This window comes from Seriola lalandi, unplaced genomic scaffold, assembly GCF_002814215.2.
Source record: "Seriola lalandi dorsalis isolate HSWRI2012SDOR001 ecotype SW California unplaced genomic scaffold, Sedor1 jcf7180002054901, whole genome shotgun sequence".
Taxonomy (NCBI): Eukaryota; Metazoa; Chordata; class Actinopteri; order Carangiformes; family Carangidae; genus Seriola; species Seriola lalandi.
This window is the reverse complement of record NW_019525453.1, coordinates 2,847,024-2,874,327: the sequence shown is the minus strand read 5'-3', so window position 1 is coordinate 2,874,327 and position 27,304 is coordinate 2,847,024. Positions and strand designations below refer to the sequence as shown.

General features: G+C 40.7%; 1 protein-coding gene across 1 annotated transcript; it reads right to left on the bottom strand.

Moving 5' to 3' along the window:
* Positions 1–962: 962 nt before the first annotated feature.
* On the bottom strand, positions 963–11,909 carry fermt1 (FERM domain containing kindlin 1). Its single transcript, XM_023429942.2, has 16 exons — positions 11,787–11,909; positions 9,841–10,000; positions 8,907–9,004; positions 8,173–8,308; positions 7,867–8,004; positions 6,026–6,209; positions 5,810–5,912; positions 5,601–5,708; positions 4,240–4,371; positions 3,996–4,045; positions 3,450–3,574; positions 3,012–3,118; positions 2,632–2,856; positions 2,394–2,518; positions 2,117–2,258; positions 963–1,982 (listed from the first exon to the last, which is right to left on the bottom strand). Exons 2-16 carry the CDS (start codon positions 9,989–9,991, stop codon positions 1,809–1,811), a joined length of 1,998 nt encoding a protein of 665 aa, XP_023285710.1. The 5' UTR covers positions 9,992–10,000; positions 11,787–11,909; the 3' UTR covers positions 963–1,808.
* Between the last annotated feature and the right edge of the window lie 15,395 nt (positions 11,910–27,304).

Below are 27,304 nucleotides of genomic sequence, written 5' to 3'. Positions count from 1 at the left end.
AGCCATGGTTCACCGTATCATATGATTGTTTATAAGACTTTACTATGGTAAACATGTCACTGTACATATATATATACAAACTGAAGGAGGTGTATGGCTGAAGCTTTTTTTTATTTTATTTTATTTATTTTATTTTATAAAGTGTCTTTGTCCAGACCCAGTGAGAACTTGTGGTGTATTCCCATTACAATATATTACAAGATATACCAAGTTTTTAGACTTTAATGAATTGTGACAAAATATTGCCATGTATTGTATTTACCATTTACCACAAATATGTGAATAGCTGGAAAATGGATGATATGCGTTAATTATGGACAGGCTTGTTTTTCAAGTTGAGAATAATTACTTTTTGATTGTATTATAAATTCCTGCACTACACTACACTGAATTCAAGCTGGAATGTAACAACAATACACTTACTACACAATCTGTCAGCATAAGAGCTGCTGCTGGATTGCATTTCAGCAAAGTAATCAATTTTCCGCACCCAAAAATCCCATCCTGGGTAGGTGCATTTCATTTCCCGCCACAGGGCCACAATCTGCTATTTTATAACTGCTTTTAAACGGTGTGCCAACTCCACCTGCCCACCACTAGTGTACAGCAGTGTAGCAGTGAGGTGGTTGAAAAAGCAAAAGAGAGCATCCTACACAGCACAAGAAATAACTGATGATTTGGTCAAACTGGAATAAATGATGTAATCTGGTGGACATCTTAAGTCACTAGAAAGTCTCAAGTAATTTTCAAATGACCCAGTGACAGGAAGTCATAGTGACTGAAGTCACCTAGGGGGATTAAGAACAAATTGCGGCTATTAAAGAGTTTCTACATTAGAAATTAAGAACAAGTGGGTGCCGACTCAAAAGGAGCATCCTGCTTCCTGTTGATACAGACTCCTATGGTTTTCATTGAAATGTTACACTTTAGATGTGCAGTTAGGCAAACAAACACAAACACCATTCATAATCAAATTTTATTGCATGTCAGATCAATTTGATTTCATTTTAATTACACAATGGTCGATTATGACTGGATGTAAAGGACGTTATTGCCCATGTTCTACCTGACTTAGACGTTACCACTAAGGGGGACAAAAAGTCTCATTGACTAAGATGCCTCAAAGTATCTTCTGAATCTTTCAGTGTTTCTGACAGCAGATTGTAAGTCACATTGTTTATGAAATCCTTCAGGAATCCATGACATCCTCAGAATTCCTGAGAAATTTGAAGGTCCTATTTTCAGGCTGTGTGACAGCAGTTAACAGTCAGGGTATAGTGGAATATGCATCCCATACAGTAGCTATGACAAAAAAAACTATAGCATTTCCTTGTCACATGAACATAAAAATCTGAATCTATGCCTACCATGAATTCTGTTTTCTTCAACCACAGAATATTTTTTAGTTTAACCTTCAATGCAAAAACTCAATTCAGTTTGTGTTTCAGCAATTGAAAAAATGTAAAACAAACTGTGAAATACCAAAAACCTTTAATATTTATTTATTTTTTTTACAAACATTGTGTCTGTTTGAAATAAAAGTTTTGAGTGAAAGATAAATCTTCACTACATATTTACATCAACACCATTATTTTTCTAGTGCAGGGTACATTGCTATAACTGTCTACAGGAGGATAGATAATCACAAAAATTATGCTTTTCTGTGAGTGACAATGCATCACTTCTCTGCCTGTGATACAGTATTACATTTCCTCTGGCAGTGATTTGTTCAGTGTTTAGAATTACCACTGCAGCGTTGAACTTTCACATTGTAACATATACGTAAATAAACAACAGATGTATAGATCTCATTCCTGGCCTCCAGTAAGTTTATGGAACAGTTCTTCATCCAGCGTCTCGTTCTGGTCTTTAGCTCGTGTGGACAGGAAGATGTAACCGCCAATGAACTCATGGACCACCTTGCAGTCACAGCTCAAACAGCAGAAGGCTATTGTCACATTCTGGTCGAATTCTATGGTTACCTGGAATTGCATAAGGTACATTAAAGATTCATGTCCATGAAGTAATGCTGTCTGTATGCAATACACCCTCAAAACTGCCTCCTTGAATGAAGAGACAGGTTTCAATCATAATATATGGCACAACAATCCCCCACCTGTCTTATCTCCCAGTTGACATTCCACTGCTTCATGTTGGCGAACCTCCATGTGGTGACAGGAAGTCCAGTGGACATGTCAATGCGAATCAGACGGTTGTACGAGATCCCCAGAATCTCATCCTTCTTACCGCCTTTGAATCTGAAACATATAAGGAGATAACCTATCAAACCCATCAAATTATCATTCATAACTGTTTGACATATATATGTACTATATATATATATATATATATATAAATATATATATATATGTATATATTTATGTGCACTGTACCTGACAATGTAGTAGTTTATACCAAACTCTGGAAGTGACTGCCAGGCCTGGATAAAGCGCATCTTGGCCTCCATTAGGGACAGCCGTGCTATGTTCTGATGGGCCTCCAGGATACGTGCTGTCAGCTTGAAACAATCATGAGAGGCAGATTTAGCAAATATTTAATTATAACAGTGATGCAACACTGATGGCTGCTGGCAAAGTCAAATAACTTGCATGACGTAGCCTTTCAACAAACTTGTTTGGTCTTGTGCTTCTTGGCGTAGCGTGGGGAAACAAAACATTCAGCATTCATCTCCATGGTGTTGAGGTCGGGAGCTGCCTGCCCAGGAGGGGGCGCCAGGCTCTTCATTTGCAAAAAGGACTGGATGTTCCTCACTTCTGACTTGTAGGAGCTGTAGGCCATTGTCTTGCCCTTGGAGGCGAGGATGCATGCGGCTTTCCACTTGGCGTACTGTGTTTCCTGCAGCGGAGGGAAAATAACAGTACAACAGTTACAAAATGAGTCCAACATCTGTGCATGAATAAACACTCCGGGGAGATTTTAAAAAGAGGCAGAAATGCCAGTTATCACAGAAAAAATGCTCATAAGCATGTGGATGAGGAGATGGACCTTACATTGTCACATCGGATGTACACCTCGTTCATCCCATCAGCAACTGGGAGCAGGAGCTTGATGCCAAACTTCTTGTCTGTGACATTGACGTCAGGAACTACCTCACAGCCTGTCAAATCAGGAGGAATATGTCGTACTGACTTTAGCTACAGTAGCAGAGCAGCAAGATACAATAGAACTGTTAATACAATAGTAAAACTGCAGTTACTGTGGTGCATCATGGGAGAATGCTGCAGACTTTTAGACATTGGTTTGGACTATAATAATCAACATTTAGTGTTTTCTCCACTGACGAATACAAGGTCAAACTAATTTCTAGTTTTCTAGATTTTTATAGACAATTGTCCATGGAAATGCTTAAACTGAGGGTTATTTATCCTCAACAATACAAAACACATTAAACAGTGTTTCCATACTACTGTCTTTTTTTTTTCACTCACCTCTGAGGTGAAACTGCTCTATGGGTTCTCCAATGGCAGCCTCCTTGTTCTTGTAGTAGGAAATGGTGGTGTCCTTGAATACAAACCAGTACTCTTTGTACGGCCGCAGCGTCAGTCTTTTGGGCCTGATTTAAGACAGAAAAAACAGAAAAACTTTTTTTCCCTGCAATGACATTATCTGAGATAAAGAATGAAGACATGGAAGAGAATTAATGTTCTAGAGGGTTTATGAAATTCATTAAAAAAAAAGAACAAAAAAACAAAAAGTCCTTTAACCAATTATATTACCATAGATGGCCAAGATGTCATCATGAGATGAAAGGAAAAATCAGAAACATAAATACACATAATACATTTCTGTAGAGAATATTTTAGCCCATCCAATAAATTGTCTCATGACTTCTTATCTTGTAAGTCACTAAACTAGACTGATTTAAGGGTAAAGGACAGGTGAAGGTACAAAGGACAGACAAAATTAGCAGCAGACAGTGTTTACCAATTGCATCTTCATGTGATGCGGCATACTGTGTATAAAGGTGAGTTTACCTAAATAGCCTGAGGGAATCTGCCAGCTCTGGAATGTCTGTAATGTCTTCCTGGGGGGCGGGATAAACAACAGTCAATTTTCCCATGTCTTCTAGTTACATCACCATGTTAAGACATGCAATCATCGGAGGCCTACCTATCAACCTCAGCTTAAAAACAGGTGTTCTACTGTAACAGGCCAGAAAACCTGAAAATTACAGTTAATATTCACTCCAGTGTAGTACCGTCTAAAAAAGATGTTTACCAGAATTCTGTCCGTGTTTCCGCCTTCAAGTGTCACCTCCAAGTTGGACAGGGCAGCCTCGACTTCATCTATTTCTGGTTCATTGGAGTGGTCCAGTGGCTCACTTGACATGGTAAGTTTGCAAATGTGATACTGAAAAGAAAAGAAAAAGTCTTAACTCCTGACGAGAGAAGCCGCAACTTATTTTCCTAATTATAATGATTAAACGTTTAGTTTATTTTAAGTACCAAGCACAAGTCTTTACGAAGTTCTCTGACATGACTTAAGAGGTTATACAAGGCTGGCATGAGTCAGAGAGAGGTTTGAGCGCAGCCCTGTGTGCCAGCCACTGCATCAATGTGTAGGTGAGTGCAACACTGATCTCCTTTTGAATCACTGTGATTCCTGAATCACTGTCCCAACACTTGCAAAGTAACAGCTGAACGGATCAGAGAGGGCTGAAATGTAGACACAGTGAATGTCACAGCTAAATCTTCAAAGTTATCACAGCAATCATTAGTTCCTTAGAGCAAATTTGTCTGATGGGGAGCTATAATTCTAACCATACTACTTTTCCTGCTACTCAGCCTCTCTTCCTATACCTCTCTCTTTGTCTCTTTCTCCCATCCTCCCTCTCCAGTGGGAGCTCCTTGCATGGATTTAGATGCCAGACCCACTCTCCCAGAGAGATGATATTCTGAGCAGCAAGACATATACTGTATATACTTAAAACCAGTTTAGTACACATTACTGTGCTCCTGGAAAATTGTGTCTTGTGGTTACAAGCCACTATAAATCAGGATTAATGTATTTTTTTCTTATAATTTCACTGCAGGTACCATCAGCAAATTTAATTCTAAGATACAAAAATGCATGCAATTATTAAAGATATAGCTTTCATCACAAATAATAGCTATGAATGTGTGATATATGTATCTGTTGCCAGTTTTATATTGTTGAAGAACCAGATTTAAGCTCTTTTCATGTGATAACCAGCTACATCTATAATGGTGACTGTTAAATTCCTATTGGATAAAAACAGTGGCTTAGTGGTTAGCTCTGACACTGCAAAGCAAGGAGTGGTTAGTAAAGGGAACTAGCTTTTGAAACACCCTGCCTTCTGTCGAGTGCTGGGAAAGGCTAAGCCCATTGCTGTACTCTAAATAAAAATAAGAGAATGTGGAAAATGACATTATTATTAATCATATTGTATGTTTTCTAACCTAAAAATTGCAATACAACACATACATTGCCAAAGGAAGAAGTTTAAATTCCCTTTAAATATGGCCCCTATATGCTTGAAATAGAGTGTAAATTACTACATTTACCTATTTATATATACGTCTACATATATATCACAACCATAATGGGATAATGTTCACCTGTAGTGAGGCAAACATCAGCATTTCCTCGTCAGTGCAATCTATCTCCTCCAACAGGATGGACCAGCGAGCCTGTTCATACAGCTGGGTTATCCTGACAGCATCGTACTAAAACACAAAAACATGGGCACACACACACACATTACAGTTTAGATCAAGAAAGTCCCCCCCCCCCCCCCCCCCAAAAGGATAAACTTAGTGTCTCTTACTTTGGGATTGAGGTCAAAGAAGACATTGTACTTAAAGCGAAGCAATAGCTTGTCTTCGTCTTGAATCTCTTGCTCCATGAGGGAACGAGATGAGTCCAACCACCTGCCAATCACAGAAATAACCAACAGTATGAGCTGTGCATAAAAATATCCTCCAAATTATGTAACAATGCAAGTTTTGAATCAACAATGTAACTAAAATGTTCTGGTTTCTACCCTGCATTGTTGACGGCTTTGTCCACAAGCGAGAGCGGCTGGTACATCTTGGCCAATTCAGCGGGCGGCAAGTTTGGCTGAGAGTCAGCAAGAGGGTTTTCTCCAAACCAAAGGCTGGTGGCAGACACTGGCATCCCGTTTTCTGGGTCATAGGTTGCTGTCATGGTCTTACTGTACATGGGGCCTTTGGGGAAAATGAAGGATTAATAATTACAGCTGGGTTTACCAAATGATTCAGAATAACTTCATATTCATAGTGAATTTTAAAACATTGCTTGAAGTCCACATCAACTGCCTGCCAGATAGCACACATGGAAAAAAAATGTTCAAAGAAGAAGCAACTGGTAGATGAAAAGTTTGACAGAGAGGTTGAGAAAAACAAAATTAAGCACGATGAAACTTAAAAGGTAGCAAGTGTGTTGACATTAGACTAAAGGCGTTAATCAGAGTGACTTTAAGCTTGGTGTAGAATCTGAACTGGATATCCTGAAGAACATGGCAGCACACTGAGCAACTCTTTCAGATCTCAATGATGAAAACTGTGTACTGGCAGATCTCAGCAGCAGCATAAATGAATGCTGCTCATTTCTTCTCCTCCTCTGGCCAAATTAACTCATAGGAATAAAGATGCTATCCCCTGTATGGCTGGATAATAATCTTAAATTAGTATTTCATAAAATCCGACTGACTAAATTTAGTCTAACCGCCCAAATCCCATGTAATTAAACTGGGAATAACTATAACAACCAATGATGTTTAGCTAGAGGTTAAACCATTAAGTTATCCCATAGCCCAGTCTAGCAGAGCAGAATTTTTAACTGGTCATAGTGTAATAAATCAGGACAAACTCAAAAATGAGCCAACATGAGGAAGAATTTAAAACAATTTATCATCATCATCATCTAAATTTGAAGTCATATTGTTAAGCCAAAGGTTTTTCTGTCATGCCCCCCTTTAGAAGCTGAACAAAATGAATAAACCTTGTTAATATGAATCTTGACAGCTACAATAGCATCAAAGACCACTCTTGTTTCCCTAATCTTTCCAAAATTAATCAGATTCACAGATTTGTTTCACAGCAGACATTTTGATTTGTCACAACAGGAAAAGCACAGGTGGAACTAATCATATTAACGATTGCTCCATTCCACTAATTAATGCAATGCAGCAGCAAATAATGCTATTAGTTACACCTGTTTTTTACAGGTCAAAATGTGTCCTTTAAAGACATCTATTCAACTTAAGTTTCACTACAAATATCCCCCACTTGCCCCCCCCCCCGCACTGGTACTGCACTCCTCCGACAGCACCCAAACCCCAGTTTCGTAACCACTGCCCTCGTACTACTATCCAGAAATGTAAAAAAAAAAGACGATGTAATTCATCTAATGTGATTCATTGTGCAATGTAATGTAATCGACAAATTCATCATGTCAATCAAAACTTTAACCTGTAATTAGACAGTTCAACCGTTCATTGGTAAAGTGAGGCACCAGAGCAGGCGCTACAACAAGTATTACACACAACTAGTTTAAATTAATGTGGAAAAGTCATGATCACAATTACAATTAACTTTGCAGCCATAGAGTATGACACAATATCAAACAGAAAAATAATAAAACGTGCACAATAACATAAATAATAATAATGGTGTGCATATCCATTTCTGACATCAATTTCTAATCATGATGTGTTCCATCCAGTGCATGTTTTTCTTTTCATTATGTGAATATTAATCTCTTCAGAAATGCTGCAGATTTCTTTTGAAGCAAAATTAGGTGGTTCTCTGCTGTGAAACTTTTTTAAGCCTTGTTATGAAACAGCCCTGTGATTCACAGTACCTGTGCCTCCTGGTCCCCCACTAAGTAAATCGATGTCCCAGATGTCATCCTGCGGCGAGTTCTTGTCTTTCTTCTTTTTCTTCTTGGATGGATCATCTGGCGGCTTCAGCAGGGAGAGTTCCTCTGATCTCCTGATGTCTGAAATGGAGCGAAAACGAGAAAGTGTAGGGGATCAATAACAATATGGAAGGAAGGTGAGTCTTAATTTTACATCAGACAAGAATGTTTCTGTCCATGACACATTAAATCGAACAAAAGCAGCAAGGAAAGAAGGGTACTCTAATCAGAAAAGACAGAGAAACTCACTGAGTAGTCGACAGATCTCTGTCACTGCCTTGAAGACCACATTGGAGAAGCTGACAGTCATTTTGATGGTTTTCATATTGGGGAGCTGCAGCAACAGGGGTTTGTGCTGTGGTGTGTAGCGCAGGACAGCATCAGCCTGTGTTGAAAAATCATTTTAAATCATATGAGCTGCACATGCAGAATCAATATTCATGATTTATACCCTCTCCTTCCTTATTGACTGACTGATTTGGAGATCTTGTAACCTTGGCTTGTGGCAGTTCCGGATAATTTATTATGAAATTTGGTGTATGTCATTTGACATTGGCCTTGCCGGAGGTCTGCGTTCTCTGAGTGCCCTTCTAGAGTTGAACTACAGTTGTACGGTTTTTTGGCCAAGGACTAAACTTGGCTGTACAATATAGGTTTGAATTATAGACCTAACAAATGTTCCAGAGCTGGACTGAGGAGGTTAATAAAATTCAGCTTTTTAGTAGTCTGTTAGTATGAACGATTTTATATCAGAGGCTTCCATGGGTGGCTATATAAAACCACTGATGGCTCTTCCTGCCTTAAGGAGCTGTGAACACAGATAAGTGAATTATTACGGTTTTTGAATAGAATATTCTATTGTGCCATGGGCAGTCAAATAGTTTTTGAACTTTGTAGAAATACATTTCTCTGGAAAATCTGAATAGTTTTAAAAAAAATAAAAATTTAAATAGTGAAATATCACCTTGGCATCTAGTTATTACCTGAATTCCATACTTGTCCAAGGTCCAGTGTGTCTTCAGCAGCCAGCATTTCCTCTGTTCCCACCATAAGGCATGGTCTGACCAGTCCTGAGGAGCCCCTGCAGTAAGACAGATTCAATAAAGCGTATTGCTGCTTTATTACTACCATATTAATGTCATATTTCAAACTTAATGGCTACTTCACACTGAGAGTTATTGCATACATTTATATGTCAAGTTTTAAGGGTCTTGAGTTGGAGAACTGGTTCTTGTAGCTGAAATATTTCAAGAAAAACTATTGCTGCTACCAATACAAACACTTATGTGGACCCACTGTCGTGTAGGTGGTGGAGTGTGATTAAAGTGAGGTTTTATGAGTCTACCTGACATCATGTTGTGGTGCTGGGCTGAAATCTGTCTGTTGATGACAAGCTACTTAGTCATCTACTATGTCTCATGCTCTTAAAACCACCTTACTAAAGTTGCCTTCACATTATATTGGCTCCTCCACATTAATGGAGAATTGTAAAGAGATATCACATCAGATCCTGGCTGAACTTTGGCACCTACGACTACACAAGCCAATGTACTGTTGCAAAACAATGACACTGTGGTGTTGAAAAATGCCAGGCAAACAAAGGTGTGGCTTGACTAACAGACCAGTGGTAGCAGCAGGGGAGGAAGGGGGGGGATTGAAGCCCAGTGCTTAAAGGTAAGATGGAGTTAAGCTTTTTACCAGGTAATCAAAACAACATTGTCTGTTTTAAATCCAAGCTATTAGAAGACGATGAGAACTAAATTCCTAAGAAGAAATGGAAATGTGCCTATTCTCATGTCTCTCTCCACTGTAGTTACACATACATACAGTATAGTCAGCCACATTAGATGCTACACATTGTAAACGCAATATGACCCAGCAGATGCAGAATGCAAAATAAGTTTTTCACACACTTACTGATCTTCTCCACCAATTTAAGCATGAGGCCTCCAATGTGCAAGTCTCCCTTCACCCTCAGCTTAAATTTCATGGACTCATCTCCATCTTTTTGATCCACCTGCACAGACAGCTCCCATGATGTTTCTCCATACTCTGCCGCTGTGATCATCGCCCTGTTCTGAAAAGACAAAGATGAGTGTGGTGAGGTGACAGTGCATAGATTACAGACAGGATGTTCCTGTTTACATATCAACATCACAGGCCCACACCACAAGGAATATTGGAAGGAAAAACCTACCGCTATCTCTAATTAGACACATAGTGGGGGAATTCCACTACAATATGTTGATTCTTTTCTTGCTCTCTTTTGTTTGGGAGATTAGGAAACATCTGGGATGAAAACATGAGTCAGTGGATTAAGTGTTTCTCAACATCCTGTAGGAACGTCTAAATTAACTCGGCCAGCAGTTAACAAACACAGACCTCTCATTTTTTCTGTTCTAAGTGGTCACCAGTGAAATAGATTTCCACCCGCTACTCATGCAGCATCTCTGCAACGATACTGCAGCCCCTGAAGTACTCCTCTCAGCCAACACATTTATGAATAAGATATCAGCGAACACACAGAGTGGCAGATGTACTGGCTAGTGCCAGAAGGAAAAAGAGATGAGACTGCAGAACACACAGTACACATGACAGACACAGTGCAGCAGTACAGCTTTGCACATACAGGCACAGATATGGTGGATGATTGTTGGATTTTAATTATGAGAAAGAGGGAACGGATGAAAGACATGAGGCAGGTAAGAAATGGGAGAAGAGTGGAGGAGGAGTAGGGAGGGTACTGCTGTGGAATGTGTGACGAGCAGGGACATGAATCTGGTGCAGGAGAGACCATGCAAAACAACAATCTTCCCATACTGCACCAATGTCCCTCCATTGCACATCTGAACAATGAACAAAGAGTTCAAAATTTGTGAACAAAGAGATGTACACACACACTTGTCTAGCCTGGGGCTATCGACAGAAATACCTGTTTCATTTGTTCTGGTTAGCCCACTCTGTGTGTATACTGTGTAAAACTGTGTTGCTGGGAGGCTAGGTTTAATGAACACACTCTGCTCTCTTTGTGCTGCTCCCTCCCTAAGCAGCTGTAGGGTACAGTTAAAAGTTTGAGCTTGCATGTCTGCTGAAGGAGTACTTGTTGAGATGTGTTGGAGCGGGAGGGCTTGACTCTTAAAATATTACACTATTCTGCAAAACAGACCCAAATGTGTTGGAAGGTAAAATCATGTCATTTGGGGCTCATCAAAATGCAAATAACATAAAGCAAATACATTTTACAAATAAAGTACTCAGTGTTTTAAAGAGGGCTCATATTCTGTGTTACTCTATTATTTCTAGATTGCAGGTAAGCATTTTAGTGTCTCATTTCCAACCTAAACCACATAGAAAGAACGGATTTAATATTGGAACAACTAGAGGAATTCAGCACTGAAAAAAGACAACAACCCCTTTTTTCAATACAACTGCACACATTCAACAAGAACAGACGGTATTCAGAAGCAGCATGAATCATTTCTTATTGTTAAATATAATTCATAGTGGGGCAAATGGTCTGAAATAAATAAATAAATAGAAAACATGAATCATGACAGTGAAGCCTGTGGCAACAACTACCAGGCATTTCTTTTGCGCCAGCAATGATACTGTTAGTACTTAGTACTTTGTAAGCCAAGCCTTAGTAGTTACAATGATAGTATAATGAAGTTGACCATTAACCATTAACCTCCGTCTATGTAGGCCTATCACTGACACATGTCATAGTCCCAACTGGGCCCAGTCATATGATGTGATTTTTTTTCGGGAGGGACATGAGAGTCCTCTTTTAATCAAACCCATATGGATAATGGCCAATAAAACTAACGGTAACGGGGAAGTTAAGAATCTGAAACCGCCCTTACCTCGAGTCAAAGTTTTCTGCCGGTCAGCTTTTCCTAGAAATTTCTTGTGAAGTGGAATGACCCGGGAATGAGCTTTCCTTTGAGAGCAAAAGCCACGCCCCGTCCCAGACAGGTAGACTGGGAGAGGGAGAAACGTTAGAGGAAGTGAGCTAGTAGGGTACTTAAGGTGAGTTTGTTCACAGTACAGCACGGTTGTCACACAATATCTTATGTTTGGGGTGTACTTTGTTTCACCAAATTCTGTGGGGCTACAAAGTTGTTACTGCTTAAATTATTTAGTAATGACTATGACTAGCTAGCTATAAGACACAGAGCTTGTCCGTGGCTAGTAGCCTCATGAGTACCCCAAAATTAGCTAACGTAAACATACTCGGTATTGTGGCAATAACGTAACCATGCTGTGAGCTAATATACCTTAGTAATGTTTTAAACATGTTATGTTTGTGTTTCGGGGGGTTTTACGTGTAACAAACATTATAAAATAACCAAATTCTTAAATAGAGGGACAAAAAAAAATCGCAGTTAACAACAGTTAGCCTAAATTAGCATCACAGTATTTCTTTACACCTACAGTAGCTTGTGTTTGATAGACGCAGGTAGACACAAGTATCATTAGCCCAGCAAAATGAGGTAAAGATATATTTAATTTGGTTAGGTCTTTCACTGACTTACCACTGAGTAATAAACTGAGAGCAGACTGGATTTATTTGTGAATGTATAAGCAAGCATACAGCATTAAAACTGTTAGGTAAATTAAAGTAACATACATTCAAGGGGAGCACTACCTAGTTTGACCCATACTACGGAATGAAGTGCTGTTGCTGGAATACACCTTTAAGAAAGTACCAAACTATATCTGATTATATATGCAGCAAACAAATGTGCCACATAAAAGAAAGGTTGCTCTCAACCTCGACATAAAAAGTTATGGTACAGTCTTTGAAAAAGTTTTTTTTAAGTTTAAAATTGTCATATGATGTTGAGCTGTTTACACAGACTGTAAGCAAAGATTAAACCTGAAGGGACTGAGTGGATACTTTCAAATTATGTACAGTTAATGTGAAAATATCATATCAAGGGTGTTGCTCCAGTTTAAGCGAATTTAAAGAGCCAGACCCACAACATGATGAATAATGGTTTACCTCAGATGAATCATCCCACCTTCCTTAATTCCCACATCCTGCCCAATGAGTTAATCAAGATGAATCACCACAGTGTGTCTTTTCCACATAATGATATTGCTAGCTTATGAAAGAACAATAACACATCAATAAAACTGATGGCTAGCATTTTTTCCATTTGGGCAGATGGTGTTCTACTGATAAACAGCCAGCCACACTCAGTTAGGGCCAATTTTGTAGCATGTAGTATGTAGGTGTGTTTCTTCAGCTGTTAGTGCATGATGTGGACTTTTCTGTCAGTGACTTGGTCATGAGGTTAGCCCATGTGTGAAGCCTGCCACCCACTGGTGTCTGTTGGTAATATCATACAATATCTTTGCCTGGTCCTTGAGCAAACTGCATGCTTCGACCAGATACAGACATTAGCGTCATGTATCAAATCCTTGAGCACAGACAAGTTGTAGATTGAGTTATGGTTTAAGAATGTCTGTACTTTGTAATCTTTAAATTACAAAATAAAGTAATTATTTCCTGCACAGTCAGCACTAAGTTTATAGAAAAAGCAACATTTCAGTCATAGGCTCTTCTCAGTGATCTGGTGCCTAAATTACAAAAACTATTTTCTTTTGCATGACTTAATTTTCCTATGCACCTGTCTATGAGGTGTACATTAGACAATGCTCAGTTTAACATCCAGATTACGTAAAGAGAACTCATGATATTAGGGCTGGTACTACTTTGTCATTGATTACAGTTATTTAAGTCTTACGGGAAAAAGGCATTTTTTGTTGATTAATTTAGTTTTTCGTTAATCATTTTAATGGTCTTTTGAAGGACAATAAGCTCTTAGTTATTGTTCACACTGTAACTGGAAAATGATTATCATATCTCTAGAATCACAGTTATATTCACACTATCCTTTAATTATATTTAATGGCTTCTTATGCATGAACTCATTTATAGGGAGACAATAAACAACTTGATATTATTCAGTTACATCAAATAATTGGTAAGTAGAGGAGGTCCAATAGAAAAGTGGCCTGAGATTTTCTTTCATCCCAGACAGCCCTACACAACATATTAACAGAGTTCACTTGCTGCCACATAGTGGCGCCATGAAACCATGCCAGAGTTGCAGGAGCAAAAGAGCTAAAAGACTTTGTGATCCAGTTTTGAGAGACAAATTCCCGTCTGTTCTAACATTAAGACCATCTATCATCCCCTTCATCTCACAATATTTTTTATCTCTGGAAGACAGCTGGGTATTCTAGGATCTGAATACTGCCAGTCACTTTTTGCATCACAATATTAAATATCCATTTCATATTGAATATCTCATATCATAGCATAAAAAAGCCATTTAAATGAACATTGTTTTACAAATTTATTATTTTTGAGTAACTCTCAATTAGTTTAGTAACAGTAGCTGACCTTTCTCACTTACAATACTACAAACCATCTTAGTGGACATAAGGAATGGTGTCTCCTTTTTTGATGGATGTTATACTTTATTGATTAAGTGATTTAACTAATGAACTTGTCTCTTTATTTGAAGGGAGGACAGATGTCAGAGTCAGCTGCAGAAGAACACCCCCAGAATTGGTAAGTATTCAAGGACACTTCAGCATGATAGGTGCTTGCCAGCATAAGGTCTTAAAGCTGGACGCTCTAGTTGAAGGACAGTTTCTTTGACCACTTGACCATTTTGACCACACCCAACAGATTAAGTGTAGCAAACATGCCTGTGAGTCTGTCCAAACTCTCTGCTCCAGCTGAGTGTTTAGTGTTGGCACACGTGGTCGTCTTGAGTCCTTGTGTAAGAGAGGAAATGTAAGTTCCATGACAAAAACAAACAAATAAACCCTGAGCCTCATAAACTGTGTCACTGGTGGACAGACACATGGAAAATAACATCATTTGGACCTGTCAGGCCTGGATGGAGTACAGACAAAGTAACACCATGTCCATGTCATCATGACACCTGTGGTTCTAATGGCAACACAGTACACTCAGTGCAAGCTAAACTAAAGGACAAATATCAGCTTTACTACAGTGCCTGGGAGAATGATAAAATGCCGTCTTTAGAGTGATGAGGAGAGAGAGAAGGAGAAATTTTGGACTGTGGTTTTAGACACAATAAATTACATCTACTGCCTGAAGCTGGTCTGAACCTACTTGGAAGCGGGTGGGAAATAACATCTGTAGAAGCCTTTGCCGGCTTTCTGTATTTATGGAAAGAGAAACCTCCCGGTGACCTGGGAACACGCTTACCCAATTAGCAGCCTCGCCGACGGATCAAATGGAAGTGAAAACATTCACTGCCGTGACGGAGACGCATCACAATGCCCCATTCATGCTGCCGAGCCCCATGCTTTTGGGTAGAGGTGGGGTGGGGTGGGGGGTTTGTTCTTCTAGGGATGTAGTGGGGAGTAGGATAGACGAGAGGGAGTAATGAATGCAACAAGAAACTAACTTACCTCACCACCTTCTTTGACGTGTCGATGGAGACCTCATACATGGTTCAGAGGTAAACACTGTTCAAAGGTGTTGTTTTCATAAGGTTACCAACCACTGCTCACCTTGGCGTTCCGCATCCACTTCACCTCAGCCTGTATATCCCCTTGGACGTTCCCACCTCTACAACCCAACACAACCACGGCTCTTATCCTGTGGGACTAGGGCTGAGGGGGTCAGGAGGCCTGAGAACCAGCACTGCAAGAGAGTCTCTTGACAGCACCCGGCTCTCGGGAATAAAGGCTACACTGCCTCGTGGCCTGCAAAGTGTTACAGCTTTGATTAATTTTCTCTCTTCGAGGCTGTCAAAATCATGACTTTGTTCTGTTTCTTACTTACATTTTTAATGTGAATTGGGTTATTCTTAAGCCACTGACCTCCGTAGCTGTCATGAAATTCCATACCAGTACCCGTTTAAATAAAAAAAATAAAACCCAAGAAAGGACAACCTGCACCTGGCAGGTTATTTGTTTTACAAATGTCACTATAATGTAAAATTCTGTCTTGATGAGAGTCAAGCAGACCCAGGTGTGATGGTCCAGAGAGGATCTATGTCTTAGAGCAGAATGATTGACTCAATATAGACTCTTTGTTGATAAAAGTGTCTGTATTTGCCTAAATATTACAGACCTCTCCTCAGTTAGACTGTGCAATCCTTGCACTGCAATGAAAGCTCGGTATAAAGGCTCTTTTATATCTAAAATTAATTGTTTATTTATATGGGTGGAGCCATAGGTGCTTCAGTAAATGGTGTCTTACGTCGCTGCTTGTGGATATTTCCATTGAAGCTTATAAAAATGTTACCAAGCCGCAGCCAGTGCTATAAAAATTCTAAATACAAAAAAAGTTTTTAAAGTGAAAAAGAAGCAAAAACTTGCAAAAAGTTCATGCATTTTCAATTACATTTGAACTTTCCATATGACGCTGCCAAGACTGATATCCTTTTTTTCTGTTCACTTCTCCTTGCATGGAAACATCTGATAGAAATAAAACTTTTCATGGTGTCAGGTCAGATAGCCATAAATACAGGTTGTCAGCGCAGTGTGACCCTCACATCTAGAGGAGAGGCTGCTCTGAGCTGTGGTTTGAAACAGGATATCACATGTTTGAATATTGCACTTCTTTCTGAAAAGTGGCTACTGTAAAACAACTTCCATTACAGAGTATCGCTTTACCTGTCACCGGCAGTATTTCATCCCTCTGCTGCCCAGAAGTATAAAAGACATAGAGGAACACAGCCATATGGATGGTTTGTGATCATTCATCTCAGGAAGATACTCTGCTAGTCCAAAATTGAAAGAAGGAAAGGGAGATAGATGGCCTTTTTCACATATTTAGACTGAAGAGTACACCGTCCTTCTTGTTGGCAGAATTTGAGATGAAATGCTGTCGGTCACATCCAGCTGTCTCAATACTTCTCTGTCAGTTTCAGCAGGTACACACATAAGTTTGAAGTTTTCATTTTTGTTTGACTATCAGATGTGTTGAATAAAGCCATATGTAACGCTGTAACTTTTATTAGGTTTGTCAGAGCACACAGAGACACCGTGAGAACACTGCCCATATTCTGTTAAAGATAAAATAACACCTTTTCTTGCAGGTCCTGTATGCAGAGGATGTTGGATGATTTGGCCACATGTGCACGGAAGCGTTTAGATTCCATCCAGCCACGTCCTAGCAACATGGAAGAAACAACCCTTGACACTGGCCTTGAAGTTGCCGTGACTGATCTCACAGGTACAGCGTAAGAGGAAGCGGGGCGTTGTGTTCCTTTCCTCCCCACATCAATTTGCCAACTGGTGGTGAATGGGTGCCATTTTGAAACATGCAAATGTGGGTAGCCTCTGCCTGTATCAGCTGATGCAGGTCAGTGTTGTTTTTGGCTTGGCCTTAAAGGCCTGAGGGGAGAAAGACGTACTGAGAGTTAGAAAAGGTTGCATAAACTCTAGCGGGATTACTTTACCAACACTTTCCATGGCTGAGATCCTGTGAATGGATCCATTGTGGGGTGGGTCTCTGCTCGCGGAAAGCAAACCCTGTCAGGATCCAGTTCATTAGCACCTAGTTTACTGTTTGAAGTTATTTATCCGGTGTCTAAAGGGGAACCCCGTTCAGACACATGTAAATGTGTGTGTGTGTGTGTGTGTGTGTGTGTGTGTGTGTGTGTGTGTGTGTGTGTGTGTGTGTGTGCATGTGTGTGCATGTGTGTGTATCTGTGTATCCATGCGCAGGCATGTTATGTGTAGTGCAAACGTACAGTACTCACAGGATCTACAGGGGGTTTCCAGAGCAAATTACTAAAGAGCAAATAAAACTTTCCATGGTGCAATAAAATGTATGGAGAACAAACAGTAGGGACATTGGTGCAGCTCTGAAGGTGGGTAACAACCTTGAGAATTTGTTGAGAAAATATATGCACAAGGGTTTGATATACACACACACACACACACACATATATATATATATATGTGTGTGTGTGTGTGTGTGTGTGTGTGTGTGTCCTGACAGCCATTAACCTTGACTGTGTAAATAAAAAATAGTATCACAAGGATAGAAATGTTAAACAAAGTACATTTATATTACATCGTTATATTTTCTAGGAGGCACTCTTCCTGAAAAATGAAATATGAGGCTATATTACATAATTTTAGCCATTCAATATGAAATGGAATTGGTGTTAGTAAACAGTGCATGAAATACTGTTTACTTGTGGAATAACACTGAAGCTGCAGTAGTCCGTCCTCCTCTGAGTTATCCTACTGTGTTTCAAACTATCGTGAGTATGCCTGTGTATTTTCTCTTCTCTTTTCTTTTGTGATCTGTTTGTTCTTTGGAAGGCATCCTTTTGCCTCTGGTCAGACAAAAGTGCCGCGTTGAGCAAAACCTCCACTCCACTTTTATGGTCTGTGTGGGCCGTCCTATTTGTACATGCTTAGAGCAAATTAGACCAGCAGCTGCGCATGGCCGTCCCATTCCATGTTGGCTTTTCATGATAAAAATATGCTTTGGTAAACCTCGCAGCTTGGACCCAGAAATACGCGGTTCGTTTCTTCTGGCACTGACACCTCTCCATATTTACAATCAGCGCTTCCCTTTTCCGGCATAAAAAGAGAAAGACATAGACAGAGTGAAAGAATAGAGGGGTGGAAGTAAATGAGGAGGGGAGGGCGGGGGTGCAAGAGGGACCACCTATGCAGATGTTTTCCACATGTAGAAGGAAAACAAGCTGTAGTAAAATGAGCATGAGGAGGGGGAAGAGAGAAGGCTGCACCTGTTGTGGGGTGATGATCTGGCCACGGGTGACATCAGTCCTCGTAATGTGACATGCTGCTTGAGTCATTAACCAACTGCAGGCCATGGAAGGTTCTTTGTATGTATTTCAGAATATGTCCTAAGTTTACTTTGATGTAGTTTCGAAATTTAAACAAAAAAAAATTGTACAAAAAAAACTAAGTTTATGAATAAGTTTTTTCAAGAATTTATTTTTGATATGATTAGACTCTCTAAGTGTTTCTTAATGCATTAAAGGAAAACAAGCATTAAAAAAATATTTAAAAACCTAATTACTAAAGCACGGTTTTACTTTTGTGATGGTATTTATTGAAATATACCATTAAAAAAGAAATAGCTGAACTAGTGTAGAGGCTTCTTCAAAAATCTTTCTTCGCTACATCTGAAGCTAAATTGAAACAGACCATCTTTAGTACCTGACATGACATGTTGTGAAATGAGGTGTACTTTACTTTTTAATATTTAAATCAATATCACACACCTGCCTGATTTCCATTGATAAGTCAAGTCACCCTTTATGTCTTGGGACAGTTGGGAAAGGTGGTAGGTAAATAAAATTTCTGACAGTGTGACAGGAATAAGGAATAGTCCCCGCTAGGAATTGAGTTCTTAGGCTAATCATCCATGATTACAGCCTTGGAAGCCAAAACACACTCCATGTGAAAGAGGTTGTTTTCATGTGCATGCTGCAGCAGCACGGCTGGCTGACAGAGTTACCTATTCTCCTGAGGGTTCTCACTCTCCTTCTGCCTCTGTTGGACTGGCCTGCAGCAGGTCTTGTAGCCCCCAGGGACTGTCCTGGGAGACCTGGACAACATTGGCAGCAGGCGGCTTAGCGGTGTCATTTTGCCACGGTAAGCTATGGACAAAAGCATCTCTTGTTGTCGCAAGCTGTTTGTGGTGCTGCTTTCCCAGCTCTGTTGAAAGGAAAGGACAGCCAGTGACCAATGCCAAACAAACCTGCTCCAGCTCACCTGTGCAGTGAATGTGGAACCGAGTGACCCAGTTCTGGATGGAAACCATTGCAAATATTTCCCAGCAAGTCTGTGGAAGAAGCATTTAGCAGGGCCTCTCAGCAGGGAATTTAACTAACTGTAAATGACTCTTACTCCCTTCAGTTTGTGTCATCTGTTCCTAAGAAGTAGTAAACAGTCGGTTTACCATCAAACCATGCTGCACGTAGCCCATTGCGATGCAAGGTGTGGACTGAAGTGCAGTAAGTCCTTAATGCCAAGGATGATAATGTGTTTATCTCTTCATTTGCTGAAGAATTTATTGCACAACAGAGCAAGTAATGAGAATGTCAGTATGATTAGAAGCAGAGTTGTTGTTGATGAACAGGGAATCTGTTTATTCCCTTGTCTGTGCAGTGCTGCTGGCAAGGCAAACTGCTTTTGCCCAAACTCCAGCTCAGTTTAGAAGCGTAAGCCATGCTGCAAATATTTGGCTTGGCCACAGAAATTGAATTATATTGGCACAGAAAGCCTAGAAATAAAAAACAGCAACCTTGGGAACAATTATGCAAAGTGAAACGCGGTTAAACCAAGTGCTACTGGTTTTCTTTTCCATCCAAGAGGGGAAAAAAGGAAAAAGATGCTTTAGTAAAGTTTATCTCCCTTAATAAATATGTTGAAGCATTTATCTTTGCCACAGCACTTGTAGCTATAGCTCATTTTTGTAGTGTTGTATAGCTTTTTGGTTTTACACATGGCCTTAAAAGTGAACACATCTTCTGGGGAGTTCATTCTTTTGAACCCAAAGCTGTGGTTACTTGATGGTCCATTTCAACCACAGATAAAACCCCATAACAAATAGCATTTAATAAATGTTTCCTGTGTTTTCTGAGAACACTTTACAGTCTGACAACACAATAAATATCATTTGAGATAAACAGCAATCTACAATGAAATAAATAGAAGATAATTAATGCATCTGATAAAGCATTCATTTCTTTTCTCCTCTCAAAGTTATTGCAGAACAATAAACAGATGCCAGCAAGAGGCGTATGTGGAATTGGCTGATAAAACTAATCATAGTGCTCTACTGTATATTAGTAGGTGGAATCACTCATTAGTGCTGTGCATTACCACAGTGTTGGGTGTGGCCATTCTGACGTGGCTGTGTAATGCTGTACACTGACTGTCTTTTGTTGACAGTGTTCAAGTTTGATTAATCTATCACCACCTGTGATGCCAACTGGCAAACAACAAACATCTCTGCAACCTCTGGACAGGATCCACAGACTGAGTTAGCAAAATAATCTGCTGGCGAGTAGCTGAATATTGAAAAGAATATAATATGCATTATGTTACAATCTTACGTTGGGTAAAGTCACTGACTTTGTCACTTACAATACTGTGTAACTGATGGATAGCATGACTTATTATAGAAAGATTTAAAAATATTGCATTGATGTAAGAAGTTAAATAAAATATAATTTAAACATTTCAATTAATAATAATTCTAAACACTGCTAATTCATTGAGTATTTAATTTGGATCACATTATGAATCCTTGAGCTCCACTCCCCACTAACCACAAAAAATAGGGTTATTGGTTTTTATGATCAGTGGGGCATTGACTATGTCTTCTCTCATTAGCCATTGAAGCCCCACCTGCAGAACACAGGAAACACAAACACGAATGCGGCTAGCCAGCTAGCTAGCTAACCATCATGCAAACTATTAAGCCAGCTTTGTTTGCTCACAGCTGAGGCTCAAAAGAAAGACAGGACCAGTGCAGAAAAGGGCCAGCTTTGACAATTTTCACACAAAGGGAGCACTGTTGGCTAACAGTGAGTGGCCTGTTGCACTGTTCCTGGGGCCCATTTCATGGAACAGTTAGCAAGGCCAAAGGCAACCCATGGACTGGAGTGATAGTTAAGGCCTTCGGGGCCAAACCTGGGTCTGGCCCTGTCGCTCCTCTCTGTCCCCCACCCAGTTAAGACGCTTATACAAAGTCAACTGGGGACGCTGGGTGCTGCAGGTGTCCTCTCATAAAGACCCACATCACACGGGCTGGTGGACTGACTGACGAAGCTGGCATGTTTGGGTTATTTTTTTTCCTCCAATAATGAAACGCTGTATAGTCAATATAAGAATAGTTGAATTATTAGTTGTGATTTTTGTATTTTCATATTTTCACTTTATGTAAATAAGCAGTCAGTACTTGAACTGTTTATGACTTTAACAAGAATGTGGTTGGCTTCGTTGGTCTTGACTGTCAACGAAGGTGTGGTTGACTCATTCAGGCTGAAGCAAAACAGTCCAGGCAATTATTGATGGAGAGATTAACATTAAAAAATAACCCAGACCTCAACTTGAGCTGCTGGTACAATCCATCACCCTGGACTGGGCTAAGGCCAGATCATTAATTTCTTTGTACCTAACAGCCACAGTGTCAGTGTTTGAGAGGATGCTTCCTCCAGCTGCAACTGCAGTTGCAGCAGCTATCAAAAGGAATAGTTTCTGCCTTCGTTTGATTTAGTCTTAATGGGATGGAGAGCCCAGAAATACGTCTTGCGTGGTGAGAAGGGGAAAGAGGAAGAAAGCATGCGAGTAAAGACGAGAGAGATTAATATCCAGGCTTCTCTCCTCCTGACCACGGAGTGGGCATAAAGAGCCCGGCGCCTCATTGATGTCAACCCTAGCTGTGCCTGTCCTGTAGTTTTGAGTTTGGTTTGGACAGAACAGGCGGCCTGGCCTACAGGGGTTGGGAGGACAGGGCCCAGGGTTTCCCACATCACTCAAGGGCCTCTGATAGGCGGTCACACAGGCCGGTAATGACAGGGGGAGAGATTTAGTATTAAAGTCTCCTCTGCTGCCTCCTCTGCTCCTGTCTGACGTCAGGCTGTTAAATACGGGGATGAGAGCATGGCATGGCCTATGGGGAAGGGAGTTAGACCTGTCTTAAGTATACAGCTTTGTGTGAGAGAAGCCTGGCTGGGTTCCCTTGGAGTGTTGCTAAGGACACAAGCTGTACACAGCAAGGGGGGAATTTGGAATTACAGTCAATCATTAAAGGGATTTACATCTGCCATAAATATGAATTCAGGCAAGGTAAATGGTGATAAGATTGAAGGAGGAGGGACTTCCATATACTAACATAATGACTCATTCTAAGTGGTTTGTAATTCACTGGGTGGACTCAGGGTTAGCAATACAATAATCCAGGCCAAGACTACCAGTTAAATTATTCTTCATAGTCTTTAGTTATTCGGAAGTCCTGGCTTGCCATCCTTTCAGTTTTTAACCACTATCCCACATACAATACTGAGGGTTTTTCCCTGGTTATTTTTAGAGCATTATAACATTTGAGTTCATGACTAATGAACTTGGAAAGTCAACTAGATGGCTGGAGGCTGGTTTGAAAATGTCATATACTCAGAAGACATCATTGTCTTTGCCAGTTTGTAACTCCACCATAGAACCCAAAGCAGCTAACCAACATTAAAGCAGCCGATTACTGCACCTGCATCCACAGATCATCACACCATTGTGGCATTTAAAGAAAAGGCCTCAGTCAAACACGTCCCCTGACCTTGTCCAGCTAACATAAACTAATTAGGCTGGCTCTGAAAGGAATGGCCCGCCATTGGATTAATCAGCCTCCACAGATCTGGACCATGCAATTCTGCTCCAGCCAGCTCTCCCCACTAGAACCTCATTATCTCACGTTTTCAAAGGAGCGCCATGGCAAATAGCAGAAGGGGCTGAAGGGATGGAGAAATGAAGGAGGTGGTGGTGCAGGAAGGGGCTTCCCCAATTCCTCTCTTCTCACATTGGACTCAGAAAGGAAATGTCAAGCGTGAAGCTCTGAGAGTGGTCAGTACCGCTCAGTCCAGCAGGCAGCACAGAGGGGGCCTTTGTCCACCATCACTTAGCGCCAATTACAGCCCGTCAAAATAGTTTTTCTGCTGTGGGGCGACGTGTTAATGGGCCCGACGTTGGGTGTGAGGAGCGACCTTGTCCACACACACCAACCAGGGGTCAGGGGTTAATAGGGCCTCTCTGATGTGGCGGATGAGATTTCGGCAACCTTTAGCTGGCAAGGGAATGCCAGGACAAAGCCTGTAGAATGTGATACAATTAGGTGGACAGCTAGCCATCCTGAAATGAGTTGCTCCATAGAAGTGGGAGGGCTGCATTAGCTAGGAGCAGATGGGCAGCCGGACGCTAGCCAAACAGGTGCCATGGAAGGTCAAAACCCCTCACAAATGCGAGAGAGGACCCAGGTGAGGACACAAACACCAGCCAAACTCATGGCTTTATTTGGAGTGAGCAGCAATTAAAAATCCTGTTGAACAAATGACTGCTGTTCTGGACACAAAGAAGGTCCTTTTGTACTTGTGAAAAGGTCAGAGACCATCCAGTATTCTGTAGCATTTCTCATCCCAATCCTGAACCCTTGGAGCTGAAGCCAGGCTCAGAGGACTGGGCCAGCAAGCCTGTAGACCGCCCTCAGCCAAACTTGGAAGCTGTCTACTCCCCCATATGAGAAAGTGAACTTGGCACGATTGGCGTCTGACCTATACTGTGTTTCCTGAGTTTAAGTAATCAGTGATTATCTGATGCAAGATGAAAAAAGTCCTGGCAAAATGAAAGTTCATAACACTGAATTGTGCTACGTGTGCCTGGTCTGGGCATGTGAGCACAAAGCCAGGCCTCCGTTTACACCATAAGTGTGGGAACAGAACCAATGCCAAACTACCCATGGGCCCTTAGAAGGCCTACAACACTCTGCCAGGGAGAGCTGGAGATTTTTGAAAAAATACCCTACACCACACTGAGCAAATCCAACCACATGCAAGCCTGTGGGAACTAGCGGATGACATCTATCCGCATATAAATACTCTCAAAATACTTTCTGGACTTTTTGGTCTACAGATCGTTCCCCCCACCCATTCCTCTTGGAAATGGTAGTGGTGATCTGGACCCAGCTTCATCTACTTAATGTTGAAATAAAGGAGGTGATTGAACTCAGCCTCCAAATTGGATTTGTTTAATCTGCATCAAGTTTGAACATCCTGTGTAAACACAAGCGTGTGCAGATGCCGGAAACACCACGGCTGGAAATGTAAATGCCCATGGTTGACTTTGGCAGAGAATCAGAAGAGCAGAAGGGGGAATGAGGCCTGAACAGAGGATGGAGAACTTCCATTGTTACTAAAGGGTCAAAGGCTGCCTATCCAATGGACAAATGAGTACATTGAATTGGTATGGTTGATTATTGGTATGGTTACAAGAATTTAAGCATTTCTGTAATTTTGATAATTTACAGATAAGCATTACCCGCGAAGTACAGATCGTCTTGAATTAGATTATGATTGTCATTACATAAAATACATCCAGAATGCTAGGAAGTGTAAGGCTTACTAGACTCACAACGTCTGGGAACAGCAACTGCAAGCTTTGCTCATAACCTTTACACCAAATTCTACTTTGGCAAATGATGTGGAAGCAAAATTGAATAAACACAAACATCATTAAGAGTTCATGTGTTCCAGTTAAACAACCCTTTTGTTAGATTCTCATTTCCTTAATGGCTTTACAGCCGCATTTCACCCCTGTGTTAAGTCACAAATCATTGGCAACCAACATGATATCTTTTGCCTTGTTTCCCCCAGAGATAAGTGAGAATATGACTTTTCCCTGATAGGATTTATTTGCCTTACAGCAAAGGCTGCACCCCTTCAAGCCCAACTCATTAGGGAGTGAGTTGGTCTTGAAGGGGGGGAGGAGAAGTGAAGGTCACTATAGGTTAATTCCAATCGCAGTGCCTCCTTGAAACAGCATGACAGCATGTCTCCTCTGCTCACAGATTGGATGAGTTCTCGGCTATCAGACTGGCCTGATGACAGCATGTGGAAGATTAAGTCTTTTGCTCACACAGACACTTTTTCGTTCTCCTCTTCTTGTATTGTGTTCATTATTTAAGGGATTTGCTCTGTGAGTGTACATTTGTTTATTGTTTAAGTTAAGTTCATTCTTCAAGATAGTAATCGTTGTTACTGCTAAAGGATTTGCGGTATTACGTCTGCCAGAACAGAGGCAATTCCAATAAACAAGTTCTAAACCTAATTTGGATGTTTTGACAGTTTCACTGTTTTATGTGATTTGTTATGTTGGATGTCTGGCCGGGTTGATATGTGATTGCGCTGCCCTTGTTCTTGCGGTAGTCTTTTATTGTTTTCATCAGCATATGCTGCCGCTTTATGACTATTTTTCAAAGTACTACACCTTGATCTTGAAGGAAGCAAAGAGAGCAAAGGGAATGAATGAAAGAAAAGCAGAAGAGATGAGGGAGACAAAGGAGTGACCACAAAGTGGTGAAGACATAACAGCAAATAAAGAAAGAAAGTATGTGAAAAAGACAGAAAGAATGCAAGCCAGAATAAAAAATAAGAATGAAAGGAAGAAAAAAGAAAACAAAGACAGGTGAGAAAGAGTGAGATGTGGGCCATTCATAAGCAGACTTCTCCAAGGGATCTTGGGCCAGCACACCTGCTACTATTCACTTCAGAGGAAATAGACACTCTATGGAAGAGAGGCTCTTGGCCTCGGGACAAAACCGCTGCAGCGCCAAATTAGAAACAGGAAGGACTGTGGGTAAGGCTCAGATTAAAAACGCACTCCCCACATGGACTCAATATACTGCAGCCCTGATCCCACTCTGGAAACCCAAAACCCAACAGCACTATTTTATGTCCCAGTCAACAGAACGCCCGCTGCTTGCACAGTGACAGTACAGAGATTCAGTCCAATGTCAACCCCTGAATGTTGGTAAATTGTGGCTCTCTAAATGCTGCCCATTCTAATGAGGAAAGGACGTTTCTGAGTATACTTAATCAATTTCCACAGTCACAACTGTGGATATTTAATAACAGTGCATCATAACTGAACTTTCACCAAGACTGCATTGTCCCAAACAGGCAGTGGGTACAGTTTAGATGAGTCCAGTCATGAGGAAATTATGTGGATGTCAAAGAAAACCAGATTGGGCATGAAACTTCCTTTTCTCTTGCGCTGGCTTCTTTCTGGTCTGTACCATCTATCAGCATCAGAGCCAGATGGATGTGACGCACACACCAAAAAGGAGGACACAGCGCTGAGTTTCCCACAGACGACCATTAGAGCAGCTAATGTTGTCAACAGGCAGCTAGCAAGAACTAATGATCCATAACACACTCTATAAAGGAGTGAAACTAGCAAAAGGTCTGTGAATGTACCAGAAAAGGAAATGAATATTGATATATGGCTGCTGCCTTCCTCTTGCGACCCTTGACCTCTAACGGGTTTCTCCTCTGCTGACAGGACCTGTAAGGCATTTCCTGCCCATTCACGTACATACTCGTTCAATCTGAGGGAGAAAAGAGAAAAAAAAAGGTTGGTTTGGTTAAAAAAACATCACTTCTTACGGCCCAGGATAAGGGAAAAAAATATGCACTCATTCTCATACAATATTTCCATTTACTCATGGGCCTGTCCAAGTAGTGTGTTCCCCTCAATCTATCATTTTCACTGCGGTCACCGATGGTAGAAAGGCCTACTATAATTATTCCTACAGATATTGAGGACATCTAGAGGTTGTTTC